The 19518-nt window shown below is 36.9% G+C and overlaps 1 protein-coding gene across 6 annotated transcripts in view; it reads left to right on the top strand.

Moving 5' to 3' along the window:
- The window catches only part of THOC2 (THO complex subunit 2), a 135333-nt gene that overhangs the window by 63064 nt on the left and 52751 nt on the right, over nucleotides 1–19518 (top strand). For all 6 annotated transcript variants that reach the window (XR_008377564.1, XM_053579580.1, XM_053579581.1 and 3 more), the window contains exons 9-12: nucleotides 797–889; nucleotides 4860–5015; nucleotides 5617–5789; nucleotides 7528–7723. Coding sequence is in view for 5 of the 6 variants with exons in the window: in XM_053579580.1 (XP_053435555.1) it covers nucleotides 797–889; nucleotides 4860–5015; nucleotides 5617–5789; nucleotides 7528–7723 (618 nt within the window). In the remaining variant the exon portion in view is untranslated. The remainder of the gene's footprint in view (nucleotides 1–796; nucleotides 890–4859; nucleotides 5016–5616; nucleotides 5790–7527; nucleotides 7724–19518) is intronic.

The raw sequence follows: 19518 nt of genomic DNA, 5'->3' as shown, positions 1-19518 counted from the left end.
GAATGCTTCTGTATCACCTGGTAAGGTGAGAAGAAAACAGTCACTATTTTATGGTGATATTCTGAGGGTGAGCCAGGTTCTGTTTGAGCACCAAGGTGAGGGGACCCTTAAAGGGGTAATCTGGATGCCAAGGATGCATCATTAATTCCAGAAGATTAGATGGAAATGTTTCAAGGATGTGGAAAGATAGCATAGGACAGAACAGGGATTGTGCTTAACAATATGTAGATCAGAGTATAGGAGTTTGACTGCGATTCTGTATTTTAAAATGTTGATTTATCCATCTGTAATATGTATGGACACCTGTTTGAAGGGGAAATCAGTTGATAAGCAGATATACTTAGCATAAACTCAAGAAATACAAATATAGGGAGAAAAATATAAAGCAAATGCAGATGATCCTGCACTTTCACATCTGTCAGTCTTGTTTATCTGCCTTTGCCCTGAGAAGTACTTGAGAAAACAAAGAAAACATGCTGATAAACAGAAATGTGTACTAAATATTATATGGATAAAATCTCATTTTATTTACATGTTAACACGCATTTGAAAATGTGTCCATTTTTGAAACTACTTTCCTTGTGTTCTTCAGAAAATGTTCCAATGTGAAAAGGGATGTTGACATAATAATCTTTGTCCTGAATTCAGATGTTTGATATGATAAAGAAGAGCTGTGAAGCTTATTCTTGGCCTAGAGAATTCAAGCTAATTGTTCTTATTTATTGGTAGGTAAAGGATATTGTTTTAATTGTTGTACTTTATGCACTAAGTAGAAATTTTTCTTTTATTTTTCAAGGAACCAAATGGCGAGACTCCATCATCTTTATACAGAGTTGCAGCAGTACTTCTACAATTTAATCTTATTGATTTAGATGATCTTTATGTACATGTAAGTCAAGTGGGCGACTAAGAATATTTGGTTGTCCATCCTAGGGGTTGGGAAGAGGAGTAGGTAGCCATATAGCATTCTAAGGTTGGTTCTAGTCTCATTTTTTAAAGCCCTAATACATTATTGCTTTGTGTTTATTTTATAAAGTAAGTGAATTTAATTATTTTCTTTGGCAAACTATGGAATAGCTTTTCATCACCTTTACAGAGTTCCTAGTTGAATATGAAGTTTAAGTTCTTAACTGTCATCATATTTCTTAGGGAGAGAAGCCAAGTTCTAAGAAACATGATTTTAGGCTTCTCTATTAAATATGAATTATGAGAAATATGGGATTACCAGTATACTACTTCCTTCTCTCTAAATTGAATTTTAAGCATTCAGGATTAATGGAGAACTCTTGTTAGTGTATTTTTAGTTTTAGTATATTAAAAAATATTTTTTCTTGTGTTTTTACTGGATAATAAATGACTACTATTTTGCTTTTATTGCTGGATTCAAGATATAGTGATTGTGATAGGTGACCTCTAGTTTAGTGACAATTTTGCCATCACTTTGAAATATCTAGTATGGTAGTATAGAAATTTTTCTTTTATTACACTTTTCATTAGGATGTCTATGAACTCGTCCAAAGCTTTATGTCATCTTCACTGTTTTTGAAATCAGTTTATAACCTCCTTGCCTAGTGTGGCTACAAAGTTGAGTAAAACTTTATCTTTACCTTGGAAGCAGTCATAGTCTAGCAAAGGATAAAATTTTTTTTTCACTATTTCATAAATATTCTATTGAAAGTATTCACAAATTGCTGTGGGGAGCTCTTATTACATAGTTACCATATCTGTCTGGGGGGATTTTAGAAGACTTTTTCAAACCAGTGATGTTGATACTGGGATATTGATAGATAAGCAGTTGTCATTGTCATTTAGGCTTCAGTGGTGGAAAACTTTGTAGGTAGAATTAACTGAGGATAAAGGCAGGAGACTTGAAAGGGCTTAATTATCCCCTTATGGGAATGTTAGGAAGTTCAGAGTGGTTGGAGTCTAGGGTGGTATAGAGGGGGAATGAGTATGGAATAGATTCCGGGCTAAACTGTGAAGAGTTTAAGTGATAGAGCAAGAAGTCTGGATTTTCTCTTGAGAGTAGAGCGGTATTATTTAAAGAAGAAAAATGTTGTACAAACTGAGAATATGGAAAATTGGTCAGAAAGGGAGAATTTGAAGACATAGTTATCAATTTAGATGGAAGTATAGACTGGCACAACAAATGGAAAGTACAAAATGATGATAGATTTATTACTGATACGTTTCAGTTTAATAATAAATGCAAATGGTCTATGTGCTTCTGTTAAAATGACAAAGATTGTCAAATGGGATTAAGAACCAGTTTATTTTTTATATGAAGCACAGCTAAAACCTAAGGATAAAGAAATGCTGACAGTAAAAGAGTGGGGGGGAATATATTGGGGAAATTATTACTATTGTTGGACATATTAGACTTTTTTTTTGCAGTTTTTGGCCAGGGCTGGGTTTGAACCCGCCACCTCCAGCATATGGTGCCGGCGCCCTACCCCTTTGAGCGACAGGCGCTGCCCGGACATATTAGACTTTTTGGCAAAGATAAAGAGGGTCATAACAATAACCTTGTGTTGACTAGGAAGCTAAAACAGTTCTACTTTACGTGCAGCTAATAGCATATTCTCAAAATACACACAACTAGAAATTGAGAGAACTATAGAAGAAACATACAGTTTTCCCATTAGAGGCAGCTGTACCCTGTTTTCCCGAAAATAAGACAGTGTCTTGTTTTAAGGTGTGCTCCCAAAGAGGCCCTAGGTCTTATTTTCAGGGGATGTCTTATCTTTCCTGTAAGTAGGTCTTATTTTTGGAGGATGTCTTATTTTCGGGGAAACAGGGTAAATGTCCAGGTATAGGATGAGTTACCTATGTTAGCAATATAAGTAAAGCATTATAAATGGGTTTGCATGCCATGGCAATTGTACAGAATGAGAAAAAGTTTTGCTTTCCTTCTACACAGTCCATAGTGACTTCTCTCTCTCTCTTTTTTTTGGACTAATGAGAAGAATTCTATAATATTTAATATTTCACAGTATTTTATTGTTTATTGATTACTTTACATCAGACTTAGTTACTGAAATATATGCATATCTAGGGGCAGGAAGATTTCTTTTATGGCTCATTATAGAATCTAGCAGAAACTACTAAGTAATAATGGTTTGTTACCTGTATCATTCTTTGTATTTGGGTTATTTTATGAAATGTCTACGTTAATCATCTTCCACTCATATATGGTGGCTATGCTTGAGATACTTGAGCCATTTTCTTTTTTTTATACTTTAATGTATTTTAATAGCAAACTTAAAGGAACAGCACAGAAGACAAACAACATTAAAAACATGTACTTGCACGTAGGACAACTCAGAAAAGTATATTGAATGGATGGAATCTACTGTATGATAAAAATGTTACAAACAACATTTAGTTGCTGTCAGTAAGAAATTTACTTGTTTTTAAAAAATCCAAATGCTGGCATTGTCCAGAAAAATTTGTTCACTGAAACATTTTGATTCACATTAGTGCTGTACGTCCTTGCATTTATAAAAATTCACACACAAATGAAAATGGAAAAACTGCCAATACTTGATTTCTATCCCCTATTTTTCTGGTCACAGTCATATACTTAAGTATTTTTTGACCCCATGGGGGGAGGAATCTAAGTTTAGAACTACTAATAACAGGAAGAAGAAAGGTTTTGTTTGTTTGTTTGTTTTTTTGATAATGAAATGTTTTCCCATCATAGTGGATTCCTAGCACGTTCTCCACATGTGGCATGCTAGCTGGATGTCTTTTAAAGGTTGGTGTCTTTAAAAAGGCCAAGCCCCAGCCAAAAACTGCAAAAAAACAAACAAACAAAAAAAAAACAGCCAACCAGATAGGCCTCACTTGCCTCCTGCAAAGCACCAATAGCTGTGCTCTGGAAGTGCAGATCTGTCTAAAAGTCCTGAGAAATTTCTTGTACCAGATGCTAGAAAGGAAGTTTGTGAATCAGAAGTTCAGCGGACTTCTGATAACGTCTAATTTCACAGAGTGCCACCGTACCAGGCCTGTAGCGATGAGGTTTCTTCACCTCTCCAGTAGAGGCGCACTCTTGCACGTGGCTTTTGTAGCCACTTGCTTCCTGTATGCTTTACCACTGGTGGATTAGTGGGCGGACTGCTTTGTTCCAGCTAAGGTATAAAAACCTCTTTATTTACCCTCCTTCTCCTTTGTCTGGAGTTTGGCGAGCTAGAGGTGGTGCTGGTGTTAGACAGCGATGGTGGGGTGGTGGCAGTGGGTGGAGGCGGGTGGTGGCGGTGGTGGCGGGGGGCGGCGGGCGGAGGGCGGAGGCGGCTGCAAACACAATTGAAAGATCGAGACATTCTCATAATGGAGGCTTGACTATGCACACGATACTTTTTGCTTTTTCAATAAACTAGAAACTAGTTTGTGATCTAGGTCAAATAGGTATGTAGAAAATGTGAGATGTCAAGTTATCATTTTTCTACATAAGATTTTTCATTTAGAGGATTCAAATTCATTATGTAATTTAGAAGCTTCCCTTTTGCAGTTTGGATCCATATATAGTACTCTAATTTAGAATTTGTCCTTTAATAGGGTAATCTGTAATACTTTTAATGGATCAGGTATGTATTTTCTTAGGTAACTAATAAATTTAATGGAGATCACTGTTGTGGTATTATATTACTTTAGAACCTCTATCAGAGACCTAAAACTTTTATGCTACCTGCTTTTGAAAAGTATATGAAGTTCAGGTACTTAACCCTGTCAGATTTTAATAACTTATCAAAAGTCTAGACTTCTTATTTAGTTTTATCATCTGAGAATAGTATTTGCTTTTATATGAGGAAGTAGTTGGTATTAGCTGCTTTATGAAATTTTTAATGAACTATTTTTAGCTTCTTCCAGCGGATAATTGCATTATGGATGAACACAAACGAGAAATTGTAGAAGCTAAGCAAATTGTTAGAAAACTTACAATGGTTGTGTTGTCTTCTGAAAAAATGGATGAGCGAGAAAAAGAAAAGGAAAAAGAAGAGGAGAAAGTAGAGAAGGTATGTAAATTGTTCTAGTAAAATTAACATTGTCTCCTGGATTTAGAATTAATGAAATTTAACTTCTAATAGTTGATCAACTTATAGAAGCATAATTTCTTATTTTTAATTATTATGAAATTTGATTTTTGGAATACTAATTTGCAATAGTAGCTTTGTTTTTAATCTGAATGACACTTTCCCCAAAGAGGCGGCCATATCTTTTTTATATAAATTTCAAAATGTATTCTAAGTAAAAATCACAGAATATATTGACTTATATAGCATTCTGTGTTTTAATGTCCCTCAAATTCTAAGAGGAGTCTCAAAGGTGATCAATTCTGGTTTCCTGTGGCACAATATGTTATTAAGTGTAACAATTACAATTTCATACACTATAATGCCTGTCTCTGCTAAATGAAGAAGCAAATCCTATTGTTTGTTCAGTAGCCAAAATCTTGATTGTACTCTCAGGAAAATACTATTCAGTTTCTCCCTAATGGCAGCTATTTTTGATGTACATTATTGTGTTGCTTAGCTCAATGATGTTTTAAGTAAAAAATTATTACAATTTCTTGGTGTCTATACCCTAAGTGTCTTTGCTGTGACTGTTCATTTTTAGCCACCAGACAACCAGAAACTTGGTTTGTTGGAAGCCTTGTTAAAGATTGGTGATTGGCAGCATGCACAGAACATTATGGATCAAATGCCTCCATACTATGCAGCTTCACATAAGCTAATAGCCCTTGCTATTTGCAAGCTCATTCACATAACTATTGAGCCTCTCTATCGAAGGTATGTTATTAGATACTTTCTAATCATTGAGGTAGAAATGGTTTAGGACTACAGTCAAAAGTATGTATATTCATTTTATCTCTTCAAACCAAGCACATGTTTTTGTATGTTTTTATCAAAAGAAAAGAACAGTTCATAGAGCATTTCAGTCTGCCATTTATTAATCAGTGGCTTGTCTCCTAGACCAGATATTCTAGGACATGTACTGCAGTGTAGTCTTAAAACTATAGGTTAGACTTATAGGTTGAGTTGGGTCCATTGAGAGTGAAAACCACAATTTTTTGATTTCTCCTCCTCTCGAAGGGCAGAGAATTCCTAAGGTTTTTATGTGGTATAATTTTTCTCTATCTTGAGTTGAGTACCTCTGAGTTAGGACATTGCCTCTCTTCTGCTTGCCTTATCACTCCAAGTGTATAGGCTTTTGTTTTGGAAATTACTAGTGCAGCCTCCCTCAACATCCCCAGTTACTGTGTCAAGCAGAACTCTAGCCCTCAGCTTACTTTGCAAGATACTTAGGAACAGTATTGACAGCAGCTCTAGCTTTAGCCCCATAGACAGAGCCTGTCTCAAAAGCCCCATCTTTGTGACTCATGCGTAGCTATTGACCGCTGCCTTCAGTGTCACCTGGGCTGTGGACAATTAAGGCTTATTCTTAGAGAGTGACCCTTGTGACTCCACAATGGGACACCTGCCCAGCAGGTGAGAACTCTGGGCATGCTTTTCTTTTTTTTTGTAGAGACAGAGTCTCACTGTACCGCCCTTGGGTAGAGTGCCGTGGCCTCACACAGCTCACAGCAACCTCTAACTCTTGGGCTTACGCGATTCTCTTGCCTCAGCCTCCCGAGCAGCTGGGACTACAGGCACCCACCACAACGCCCGGCTATTTTTTGTTGCAGTTTGGCCGGGGCTGGGTTTGAACCCGCCACCCTCGGCATATGGGGCCAGCGCCCTACTCACTGAGCCACAGGCGCCGCCCTGGGCATGCTTTTCTTTTAGGACACTCTTATCATTATGTGTCTCACCTTTTCTACCACCACCTCCCTCATGTTTGGTCGGGGTATTGGAAACCAGATTGAGAAATGTTGATTGATGTAAATCAGTGTTATATCCACATTTATCTGTTTCATCTGCCAGTCTTTCTGAGGTCCATCCCTTGTTCCCCATTCCTGTATCTTAAATTCCTGATACTGGCCATATTTAACTAAAGACAAACTCATACGATGTATGTTAAATGTTACTTGAATGGCGGTGTACTGAGTAGGGCACCGGCCCCATATACCGAGGGTGGCGGGTTTAAACTCAGCTCCGGCCAAACTGCAACAACAACCAAAAAAATAGCTGGGTGTTGTGGTGGGCGCCTGTAGTCCCAGCTACTTGGGAGGCTGAGGCAAGAGAATCGCCTAAGCCCAACAGCTGGATGTTACAGCACTATTGAGGGCGACAATGTGAGACTCTATCTCTAAAAAAAATTAGTAAATAAAAAATAAATGTTACTTGAAATCTGCACTTTTCTTTTTCTGAGGCAATTAATTTGAAACATTCTTCTCTGATTTCTTATTTTTGTTGTAATGAATATTGTTTTTCTATCAGTTGAGAATTATCTGATTTAATAAAGTTCAGCAGGATTGAAATATAGAAAGCAAGTATGAGCAAGTAAAGTTTCACTTATTAAGGTGACTGTTAACTTAAACTCACAGGTATTGTATAGTGTGTGTATAAATTTTATTTCTTTTTACAGAGTTGGCGTTCCTAAAGGTGCTAAAGGCTCACCTGTTAATGCTTTGCAAAATAAGAGAGCACCCAAACAAGTAGAGACCTTTGAAGATTTGAGGAGAGATGTGTTCAGTATGTTCTGTTACCTTGGTCCTCACCTTTCTCACGATCCCATTTTATTTGCAAAAGTGGTGCGCATAGGCAAGTCATTTATGAAGGAGGTTAGTAAGATTTTCTTGAAAATGTTATGAGTATACTTGTGTTATTAAGTATCTCTAGAAACATAAATATGAACCTAATTTAGGAAAAGGTTATGCTGAGTGAGGTTCATGGAAAGTCCATTGCATCCTAACCATAGAAACACACATAGTCATGTGTTCCTTAAGGACAGGTGAGAAATATGTCTTAAAGCAACTTTATTGTTGTGCAAACATCATGCAGTATAATTACATAGACTTAGGTGGTATAGTCTACTGAACTCCTAGGCTATAATAGTTATATAGCTTATTGCTCTTAGGCTACAAACCCATGTTATTGTACTGAATACTGTAGGCAGTTGTAGCACAGCGAATGCTAAGTATTTGTTTGTATATCTGAATATATCTAAACATAGAAAAGGTTATGCAGTGTTCTACAGTGTTTACTAGGTGATAGGAATTTTTCACCTCCATTAATAATTTAAGGGGATCACTGTCATACATACGCATTCTTTGACCAAAATGCCATTATGTGGTACTTGACTGTGTGTATAACCGAAATCTATAGCTATGTTATTAGTCAGGTCTTCTACTCAGGAAAATAAGCTTTGGAAAAGTGGCTGCTTTTTGAATTCCCTTATAATTAGTGGTTACTTGTGTTCTTTTCCTTTATTTGTCTTATCATTTTCTCAGCTGCAGTTTTGAATCTTTTTGTTTTTTTTTTTTTTTTTTTGTGGTTTTTGGCCAGGGCTAGGTTTGAACCCACCACCTCTGACATATGGGACCGGCGCACTACTCCTTGAGCCACAGGCGCCATCCTGCAGTTTTGAATCTTTAATGTTATTTGAGTAAAGTCTCTTTAACCTCAGATTGTTGAGGACCTATTTTTTGTATTTTTATCGAAATAAAACACATGTACAGAAAAAATGTAGCTCAAGGACTTTTCTCAAACTAAATACCCATGTATCCACCACCAAAATCAAGAAATAGAACAGTATTAGTAACCCAGAGTCTCCTTTAGATTGCATTCTAGTCACTACCCTGAGCATAACTACCCTTAACTACCCATAACAGTGTCTTATTTTAAGGTGTGCTCCCAAAGATGCGCTAGGTCTTATTTTCAGGGGACGTCTTATCTTTCCTGTAAGTAGGTCTTATTTTTGGAGGATGTCTTATTTTTGGGGAAACAGGGTATCTATGCTACATTTTTGTTTTTAAAATCAGCTTTGAGGTATAATTTGCATACAGTACACTCATAATTTTAAGCATATAATTGATTAGTTTTGAAAAATGTGTACAGTTATGTCTGCCACAATCACGATATAAAATATTTTCATCACCCCGGAAAGTTTCTTTTGCTCTGTTGCAGTCATTTTCTTCCTTCCATTGATTGATCCTGGCAACCTCTGATAGACTTTCATTTAATTTTGCTTTTTTTATAACTTCATATAAATGGAATCATATACTATGTACTCTTTTCTCTCCAGTGTCTTTCACTTAGGCTTTGAAATTCATCTAAGTTGTGTCAGTAGTTTTTTTTTTTTTTCCTCTTATTGCTGAGTAGTATTTTATTACATAGAAGTCATAGAACTAATTTAACCACCAGTTGATGGGCATTTGGGTTGTTTCTACTTTTGGGCTGTTATAAACAAAGATGCTTTGAATATTCTTATGCAAGCCTTTTTCTTGGGGGACATATGTTTTTGTGTCCTCAGAGTAGGATTGTTGGGTCATATGAGTAAGTGTATGTTTAACTTTAGAAGATTGTCAAAATGCTCTAAAGTGTCTACCATTTTTGCCTTCTTGGGAGTAGGTGTATGAAACTTCTAAGTGCCCCACATCGTCACCAACCCTTGGCATTGTCACTCTATTAGTCATTTCTAGTGGGTATGTAGTGGTATCTCATTGTGCTTAGAATTTTGTTTCTCTGATGACTAGAGATGTTGAGTATTGTTTATTTGCTATTTACAGTCATCTTTAGTGAGGTGGTGTCTATTTGTATCCCTTGCTCATTTAACAATTGGGTTGTCTTTTTATTACTGATACATAGCCTCCTCCTTTATCAATATCCCCCCACCAGAGGGGTACATTCGTTATAAATGATGAGCCTACAATTGACATATCATCACCCAAAATTCATATTTTACATTAAAGTTCACTGTGTTGTACATTCTAGGGCTTTGGAAAAATATGTAATGACATGACATGTAGTCACCATTGTGACTATACTCTATTATATAGAATATTTTCACTGCCCTAAAAATCTCTGTGCTTGGCCTTTTCAATCCCCTGCCCCTTAGCAACCAATGATCTTTTTACTGTCTCCATAGTTTTTTCATTTCCAGAATGTCAAATAGTACAGTATGTAGCCTTTTCAGATTGGCTTCTTTCATGTAGGACAGGCATCCTCAAACTGCGGCCTGCGGGCCACATGAAGCGGTGTGAATTGTATTTGTTCCCATTTTTTTTTTTTTTTACTTCAAAATAAGATATGTGCAGTGTGCATAGGGATTTGTTCATAGTTTTTTTGTTTAAACTATAGTCTGGCCCTCCAACGGTCTGAGGGACAGTGAATTGGCCCACTGTTTATAAAGTTTGAGGACGCCTGATGTAGGAAAATAATATATATTTAAGTTTCCTCTATATCTTTTCATGGCTTGATGGCTTATTTCTTTTGAGTGTGAAATAATATTCCATTGTCTAGATGTATTACTTCTTTATCCATTCGCCTACTGAAGGACATCTCAATTGCTTCTCATCAGTAAAGCCACTATAGGCATCCATGTTATAGGTTTTTGTGCAGACTTAAATTTTTGTTATCTATTCTGACAATCTGTGTTTTTTTAAAAATTTTCTTTTATTGTTGGGGATTCATTGAGAATACAAGAAACCAGGTTACACTGATTGCATTTGTTAGGTATAGTCCCTCTTATAATTGTGTCTTGCTCCCCAAAAGGTGTGTCACACACTGAGAGCCCCACCTCCTTCCCTCTATTTGTTCTTCCCTTTTCCTGCCCCCCTTCCCTCTCTCTGCTTTTCATTTCCCCCTCTCTGCTTTTCATTTCCCCCTCTCTGCTTTCCCTTTCCCCCACCCTTCTCCCTCCTTTTCTCTCTCTCTCTGCTCTTCCTTCCCCCACCCCCCACTGTGTACTCTAGGTCATTAATTGTCCTTATATCAAAATTGAGTACATAGGATCCGTGCTTCTCCATTCTTGTGATGCTTTACTAAGAAGAATGTGTTCCACCTCCATCCAGGTTAATACAAAGGATGTGAAGTCTCCATCTTTTTTAATGGCTGAATAGTATTCCATGGTATACGTATACCACAGCTTGTTAAACCATTTCTGGGTTGGTAGGCATTTAGACTGTTTCCACATTTTGGCAATTGTAAATTGAGCTGTGGTAAACAGTCTAGTGCAAGAGTTGTTATGGTAAAAGTTTTTTTTTCCTTCTGTGTAGATGCCGAGTAATGGGATTGCAGGATCAAATGAGAGGTCTAGCTTGAGTTCTTTGAGGGTTCTCCATTCTTCCTTCCAAAAAGTTTATATTAGTTTGCACCACCAGCAGTGTAAAAGTGTTCCTTTCTCTCCACATCCACACCAGCATCTTCAGTTTTGAGATTTTGTGATTTGGGCCATTCTCACTGGGGTTAGATGATATCTCAGGGTGGTTTTGATTTGCATTTCTCTAATAATTAGTGATGATGAGCATTTTTCATATTTGCTAGCAATTTGTCTTCTTTAGAGAAGGTTCTATTCATGTCTCTTGCCCACTGATATATGGGATTGTTGGCTTTTTTCATGTGGATTAATTTGAGTTCTCTATAGATCCTAGTTATTAAGCTTTTGTCTGATTCAAAATATGCAAATGTCCTTTCCCATTGTGTAGGTTGTCTGTTTGCTTTGGTTGTCTCCTTAGTTGTACAGAAGCTTTTCAGTTTAAGTAAGTAAGTCCCATTTGTTTATTTTTGTTGTTGTTGCAATTGCCATGGAAGTCTTCTTCATAAAGTCTTTTCTCAGGCCAATATCTTCCAGTGTTTTTCCTATGCTTTCTTTGAGGATTTTTATCATTTCATGCTTTAAATTTAGGTCTTTTATCCATCTTGAATAAATTTTTTGTGAGTGTGGAAAGGTGCAGTTTCAGTCTTTTGCATGTGGATATCCAGTTCTCCAAGCATCATTTATTGAATAGGGATTCTTTCCCCTAGTATATGTTCTTGTTTGGTTTATCGAGGATTAGGTGGCTGTAAGATGTTAGTTTCATTTCCTGGTTTTCTATTCGATTCCAAATGTCTATGTCTCTGTTTTTGTGCCAGTACCATGCTGTTTTGACTACTATGGCCTTGTAGTACAGCCTAAAGTCTGGTATGCTGATGCCCCTGGTTTGTTTTTATTACTAAGAGCTGCCTTAGGTATATGAGTTTTTCCTGATTCCAAACAAAACCAAGAATTATTTTTTCCAAGTCTTGAAAGAACGATGTTGGTATTTTAATAGGGATGGCATTGAATCTGTAGATTGCTTTGGGAAGTATAGACATTTTAACAATGTTGATTCTTCCCAGCCATAAGCATGGTTTGTTTTTCCATTTATTAATATCTCTGCTATTTCTTTTCTCAGGGTTTCATAATTTTTTTTTTCTTTTTCTTTTTTTTTTTTTTTTTTTTTGGTAGAGACAGAGTCTCACTTTATTGCTCTCGGTAGAGTGCCATGGCATCACACAGCTCATAGCAACCTCCAGTTCCTGGGCTTAGGCTATTCTTTTGCCTCTGCCTCCCAAGTAGCTGGGACTTCAGGTGCCCACCACAATACCTGGCTATCGTAATTTTCTTTATAGAGATCCTTCACCTCTTTTGTGAGGTATATTCCTAGGTATTTCATTTTATTTGAAGCTATGGTAAAGGGAGTTGTGTCCTTAATTAGCCTCTTATCTTGGTTGTTATTGGCAAATACAAAGGCTACTGAGTTGTGGACATTGATTTTATATCCTGAGACATTATTGTATTTTTTGATCACTTCCAGGAGTCTTGTGGTTGAGCCTTTGGGATTCTCTAAGTATAAGATCACATCGTCAGCAAAGAGGGAGAGTTTGACCTCCCCTGGTCTCTTTTGGATGCCCTTTATTTCCTTCTCTTGCCTGATTGTATTGGCTAGAACTTCCAGCACTATGTTGAATAGTAGTGGTGATTGAGGACAACCTTGTCTGGTTCCACTTAGAAGTGGAAAAGCTTTCATTTTTACTCCATTCAGTAAAAGATTAGCTGTGGGACAATCTGTGTTTTAATTGGTACAATTAAAGTGATTATTGATATACTTGGATTAGTATCTGTCATATTTATTACTTTTTTGGTTCTTGTTTGTTTTTATTTTTTAGAATTTATTAATGAAGTTACTTGTTTTTTTCTTAAGAGACGGGGTCTGTCTTTATTGCCTGAGCTGGAGTGCAGTGGCACAGTCAGAGCTCACTGTAACCTCAAACTCTCCTGGGCTTACGTGATCCTCCTGCCTCAGCCTTCCATGTAGCTAGAATAACAGGCTTATGTCACCACATCTGACTAATATACAGTATTTTTTTCTTCTTAGTTTCTACAAACAGCATTGAAAAATTTATTTTTTGTAGAGATAGGGTCTTGCTATGTTGCCTAGGCTAGTTTCATCCTGGCCTCCAGCAGTGTTTCTACCTTGGCCTCCCAAAGCACTGGGATTACAGAAGTGAGCCACTGCCCTTTTTGAACTGAGCAATGTGTATGATTCCATTTTCTTCTTCTTTTTACTTTTTTCAGTTGCTGTGGAGCTTGTAGCTTTGTAATAATTGTATATTTACAGTTAATCCAAGTCTACTTTCAAATGCACTATACTGCTCCAGGGGTAGTGTGACAGAATAGTCCTAATTCTTTCCCTCTGACCCATGATGTCATTATGTCATTCATTTTGCTTATCTATAAGCATATATACACAAAATCATACATAATCAAATACATTGTTGTTATTATTTTGAATAAACTGTTAACTGTTATGTCATTTAAGAATAAGTAAAACAGGGATGAAAAATTCCCTGTTGGGGCTTGGTGCCTGTAGCTCAGTGATAGGGTGCTGGCCACATTCACTGAAGTTGGTGGGTTTGAGCCCAGCCTGGGCCTGCTAAACAACAATGACAACTGCAACCAAAAAATAGCAGGGCGTTGTGGTGGGCACTTGTAGTCCCAGCTACTTGGGAGGCTGAGGCAAGAGAATAGCTTAAGCCCAAGAGTTTGAGGTTGCTGTGAGCTGTGATGCCATAGCACTCTATTGAGGGCGACATAGTGAGACTCTGTCTCAAAAAAAAATAATAGTCCCCATTGGTTACAGTGCACATTATTCAGTTAATGGGTTCATCTAAAGCCCAGGATTCACCACTATAAAATTCACCCATGTAACAAAAAGCATTTGTACTCTCTAAAATAAATAATCAGATTTTTATGCAAATAGAATGAGAAAAATAGAAGTTTTGATTTTACCTTCACTTGTTCTTTTTTCATTGCTTTTTTTTTTCTTTATATGACCTGTATCATTTCCTTTCTGAAAACTTCTAAGTGTTTCTTGCAAGGCAAGTCTGGCAGTGAAGTCTCACAATTTTTGTTTGTCTAAGAAAATCTTTATTTCTCTTTCACATTTGTAAGATAATTTCATAAGGCCCAGAATTCTAGGTTGGTGAGTTTTTTTCTCTCAACACTTTAAATATTTCATTCCATTCTCTTCTTGTTTATGTGGTTTCTGATAAGAAGTCTGGTACAATTATTATCTTTGCTTCTGTAAAGGTAAGATGTTCTCATCCATCCTTGGCTTCTTTCAGGATTTATTAGTTTTGGTTTCCTGTAGTTATATGTGTAGTTTTAATGTGAAAACATGATTCTGTATAGTCTTTGTTGGGGGGAGGTATTTATCCTGCTTGGTGTTCTGAGCTTACTGGATCTGTGGTTTGATGTCTGTCATTAATTTGGAGAAATTCTCAGTCATCATTTCTTCAGATATTTCTTCTCTTTCTTTCTCTCTTCTCCTGGTATTTCAATTGTACATATGTTACCTTTTTTTTTTGGTCCAGTTCTTGGATATTTTATTCAGTTTCAGTCTTTTTTCTCTTTGCTTTTCAGTTTTGAAGGCTTCCATTAAGAGATATCTTCAAGCTCAGAAATTTGTCCTTAGCCATGTCCAGTCTGCTAATAGTTCATCCAAGTTCATTTGTTCTGTTACGGTGTTTTTGATCTATAGCATTTCTTTTTGATTCTTTCTTAAGATTTCTGTCTCTGTCCTTACACTGCCCAACTGTTCTTGGATGGAGTCTGTTTTATCCTGTTGAACCCTTAGTATATTGATGATAGTTGTTGAAATTCCTGGTCTAATAATTCAACATTGCTGCCATGTCTGAGTCTGGTTCTGATGCTTCAAACTGTCTTTTTTAAATGGTGTCTCTTAAGAGCAGTGTTTCTTTTTTTTTTTTAAATTTCAGAATATTAAGGGGTACGCAACTGTTTTTCATTTTAATATTCTTTGTCATTTTTTTCTTCATAGCTGGATATGATGAAAGGTGAAAGGTACTGCTGTAAATGGGTCTTTAGTAATGTGGTAGTAAGGTGTGGGGAAAGGGAAAGCACTTTATAGTCCTATAGTTAGATCTTTGTGACCCTGTGCCACTGGATTATGAATTTTACAAGTGTTTCTTAGTCCCTCCCCGCCCTTTAGGTGGGATAGGATGATTAGAATGGGCTGGAGTTGGGTATTTCTCTTCCCCCGGTCAATTAAGGTCTGATAAAACTCAAGCAGGTTAGGGGTTTCTCTTAAGGTTAGACTTTGTTAAAGGAGAACAGAATGCTCTGGTGAATTTTAAAGTGGTCCATTTTCTCTTCTTTTTGCTTAAGACCAGCCTGAGTTGGAGGTAAAACTGAGAAGTGTGTGTGTGTGTGTGTGTGTGTGTGTGTCCACCTGTGACCAGGTCCCACTGCCATTTTTTCTACTCTCAGACTTGTCCATACTAAGCACCCAGCAATTCATCAGTTCCAGTTGGGGTTTTGTATCCTGGGCACTGGTTCCTGCAGAAGTTTCTGCTCCTGTAAGCTGTGACTCTCTGCATTTGCCCACCTGTCTCTCTAATTTGGGGGGCAGTGAGTTGCCCTGTGACCTCACTTTTCTCATATATCCAAGAAGAGTTACTGATTTTTCAGTTTGTCCATCTCTTTACCTGTTAAGACAGAATGGCAAAATTCAGGCATATTACATGCCAATTTGGAACCTGGAAGCCAGAAACTATACAGTTAAAGATGATAAATTTCTTGTTGCTTTTTTTCTATCCAGTTGATCTTAATGGATTAAGTTATTCATGATAGTAGTAACTAATATTAATTGAGCTCTTCCTCTGTGCTACACTCTATTCTAACTGCTTTATTACCTTAATTAGCTAATTTAATCCACATCAAATCCTTTTTCCTCTGCATTACTTGTCCCAGGTCACACAGTTAGTATGGGGACAGAACTGTAATTTCATTCCTTGCATTTTGGCTTCAGATCTGGCCAAGGTCAAAATCATTATGTTCTACTGTCTATACAAATGTAGTACATCTGAAAGTGAAGAAATGATATGTCCTCTAAATTTTGCATTTCTTAATTTAAATTATATCTGTATTAGTGATGCTTGTTATGTTTTTCTCTGTAATCTCCCTTTTCATCCTATTTTTCTCTAAGCTTTTCTTGTTTTGAATTCATTCTCAATACTTTTTTCTATAACCATGTATAGAATCTACCTATGTCCTCTGTGTTGTACTTTCTTCCAGACCAAATTCATCTGGTTTTTATAGGTTGTTTTTGCAATTATGTTTCCATAATTGTCATTTCATTCTTTTCATCTTAATGTGGGTAGCTTTGTTCAGACTTTATATCTTTCTGATATAGGGTGAGTGGATCTTCATACCCTTTTCACCTTATGTGTGATTAGTCCCCCATCCTCCCATGTCTACTGTTTGAATATTGGTTTCTGTTTTCAATTTTTTTCTGTAGTCTAGGATAGGAGAATAAATGAGTTTGGCTGAGGCTAAGTATAGCCCTCAGAGGACTTCAATTTTGTTTTCTCCTTGGGTATCCTTTTACCTACCCTATAGTAGGCACATTCAATCAAGTGTGTATCCAACTTCCTTGGTTTTTTATTTCTTTACACATCTAAGTTCAATGCCTTTGTAAGATAGTAAGCCTTGACAGCTAGCTGGCTTGCTCTTCTACTCAGAAGGGTTTTCCCTAAAGCTACCCTACCGTACTTACCTTGCAGGCCACATTCCTTGCCTAAAGAGTTTTATTGACTTAACCTTCTTTGCTCACTACTACTTCTGGGGATTGGTTAGAAGCAGAAGCAATACCACATTGTCTGTGTTGCCAGAATCATGTTAAGAGTTCTCCGCTCCTGAAGTTAATGGCATAGGTTCCTCTTTTCTTGCTTGGTTTCTGGTGATGAATTTTTGGGCATTAAAGAAAGCATACATTGTTCATTGCATTAGGGATTGCAAGACAGATATTCTGTGTTTATGCCTCTCTCTGCCATCTTAATTCATTTGTCTGGATGTTACCAGTTTTTAAACTCATTGGTTATTGTCTTCTCAAGATTGAAGAATGAAAGCAAGAGACAGTTTTGAAGTGGCAATCAGCAAAGTTTGTTAAAGCAAAAGTTCACTATTAAAGGGGTTAAGCATGGGCACATGTCGGAGCAGGCTGTGGCCCTGGAGTTTCTGTGTCATCCCTTTTTCTCCTGTCTGGCCTTTCTTCGTTCATGATGTTATCTCTTTCACTTTTTTCTTGACCAATGGAGATGTTGTCTCCTTCCTGTCACGGAATAGGGGAGTTTTCCGTCTTACATGGTTAGGCCTAAATGTGTTGTGGTGCCTATGGGTGGGTGACAGGGGAAAATTGTATTATATAATGTGCCTTCTGTTGTTTCTGTTATGTTTCTTGTGACAGTTGTGGTTACCATTATCTTGTTATCATTATGGTATGTTATGTCTTATTCAGTATCCCATTTGTTTATGTTCCTTGCTTTCGTATTTTCTCTGTTCATGTCTCATTTTTTTCTACCGTAACATTCTGTGACATTTGTCTTGTTAATGTTACAGTATGTTCTTTTATTCAGTAGCAGACTGCCCATTCCGTACTTCCCCTGTTCATGTCTTCCTACCTATGTTAACATGGAAAGACTGTTTATATAGCTGTTTCTTACGTTGGCCTTTGGTAAAAGGCAAAGTGCTCTAAATTGATTCACAAAGCCTAGAGAAACATGAAGTCAGGTGGTCAGAATATACCTCTGATTGGGTATCAGCTGGTATTAGAAAATGGGTGTGATAGTGATAATGTGGTAATGTAGAAGAATGTCCTTATTCTTAGGAAATGCATCTTAAATTATTGTGAGATAGTGTCATGTCTGCAATTTTTTTGGTCAGCCTAAAAAGTGACAAAATATTAATTGTTGAATTTACAAGGTAGGTACATCATAGGTTTTTAGTATACTATCCATTCAACTTTTATGTAAATTAGAAATTTTCATAATTAAAAATTGGGTTGCTAGGGGGAGAAGGTCCCTTAGACAAGTGGTTCCAAAGCTTGAGATCATGAGCCAATTGCTTTAGAACTTTGGGGCTGATGTTTTCTATTATTTATTTTTCATTTTCACTAGGTATTAGGGGAGGGAGAGTCCATGATCCTGTTTCACTCTACTTATTTCTTTTCAAAATTGAAAATCCACCTTGGCGCTGTGGGTTAAAGCTGAAAATTGCTCACAGAATAGTTTTCAGACATAAATGTGAAGTTTTTAACTTGCACATGGTACATAGTGGGTACTTAATAAATGGTAGTTAATGAGCAGAATAGGGAATGTGAAAATGCCGCAATTGACACAGATTTAGTTTCAGGTTTTGGTTTAGTAAAAAATCTTAAATATTTTGCTTATGCAATGCAAAATGAATAACATCTACTCAGTCCATTTGCATTGAACTGAGGGATCCCAGCAGGCCAACACTGATACTTTTATTTTTTCTTGTCTGAGGTAAGATATTGTCTTAAGTAGCCTTTGCAATATTCATGGGTTGGAGGTGCTAAAAATAGGTCATTAGGAATACAAAATTTATCTAGTTATGTCTATAACTTTTCCATTTATTCCTTGACCCTCCAAAAAGTCTCTTCTTGGTAGACCTACATTTTTTGAGTGTGTCCAGTACTGTTATTTAGCCTCATTTAACTACCCTGTTTTTGTAGGGCAATATTGGAACCTGTTTTGGGCCATTTAGCTGATGGCCTGTCTAGGCATGAAAACTCAATTGCTAACAGTACATTGGTAGGAATAGTTTTAATCTTTAACAGGTGTCATTTTCTCAAAGATAGGAACTCTGTCCTGCTCATCTTTGAATTCCTAGTGCCTGAGCGCCTAGTCAGTAATGAATGAATGAATGTCTCTTGTTCCCTCTCCCTCCTTTCTTTTTATTTATTTTTTTATTGTTGGGGATTCATTGAGGGCACAATAAGCCAGGTTACACTGATTGCAATTGTTAGGTAAAGTCCCTCTTGCAATCATGTCTTGCCCCCATAAAGTGTGACACACACCAAGGCCCCACCCCCTTCCCTCCATCCCTCTTTCTGCTCCCCACCCATAACCTTAATTGTCATTAATTGTCCTCATATCAAAATTGAGTACATAGGATTCATGCTTCTCCATTCTTGTGATGCTTTACTAAGAATAGTGTCTTCCACTTCCATCCAGGTTAATACGAAGGATGTAAAGTCTCCATTTTTTTTAATAGCTGAATAGTATTCTATGG

The sequence above is a fragment of the Nycticebus coucang genome, chromosome X (genome assembly GCF_027406575.1).
Source record: "Nycticebus coucang isolate mNycCou1 chromosome X, mNycCou1.pri, whole genome shotgun sequence".
Lineage (NCBI taxonomy): Eukaryota > Metazoa > Chordata > Mammalia > Primates > Lorisidae > Nycticebus > Nycticebus coucang.
Note: the sequence above shows the minus strand (reverse complement) of the source record. Positions and strands in the feature narration are given on the sequence as shown.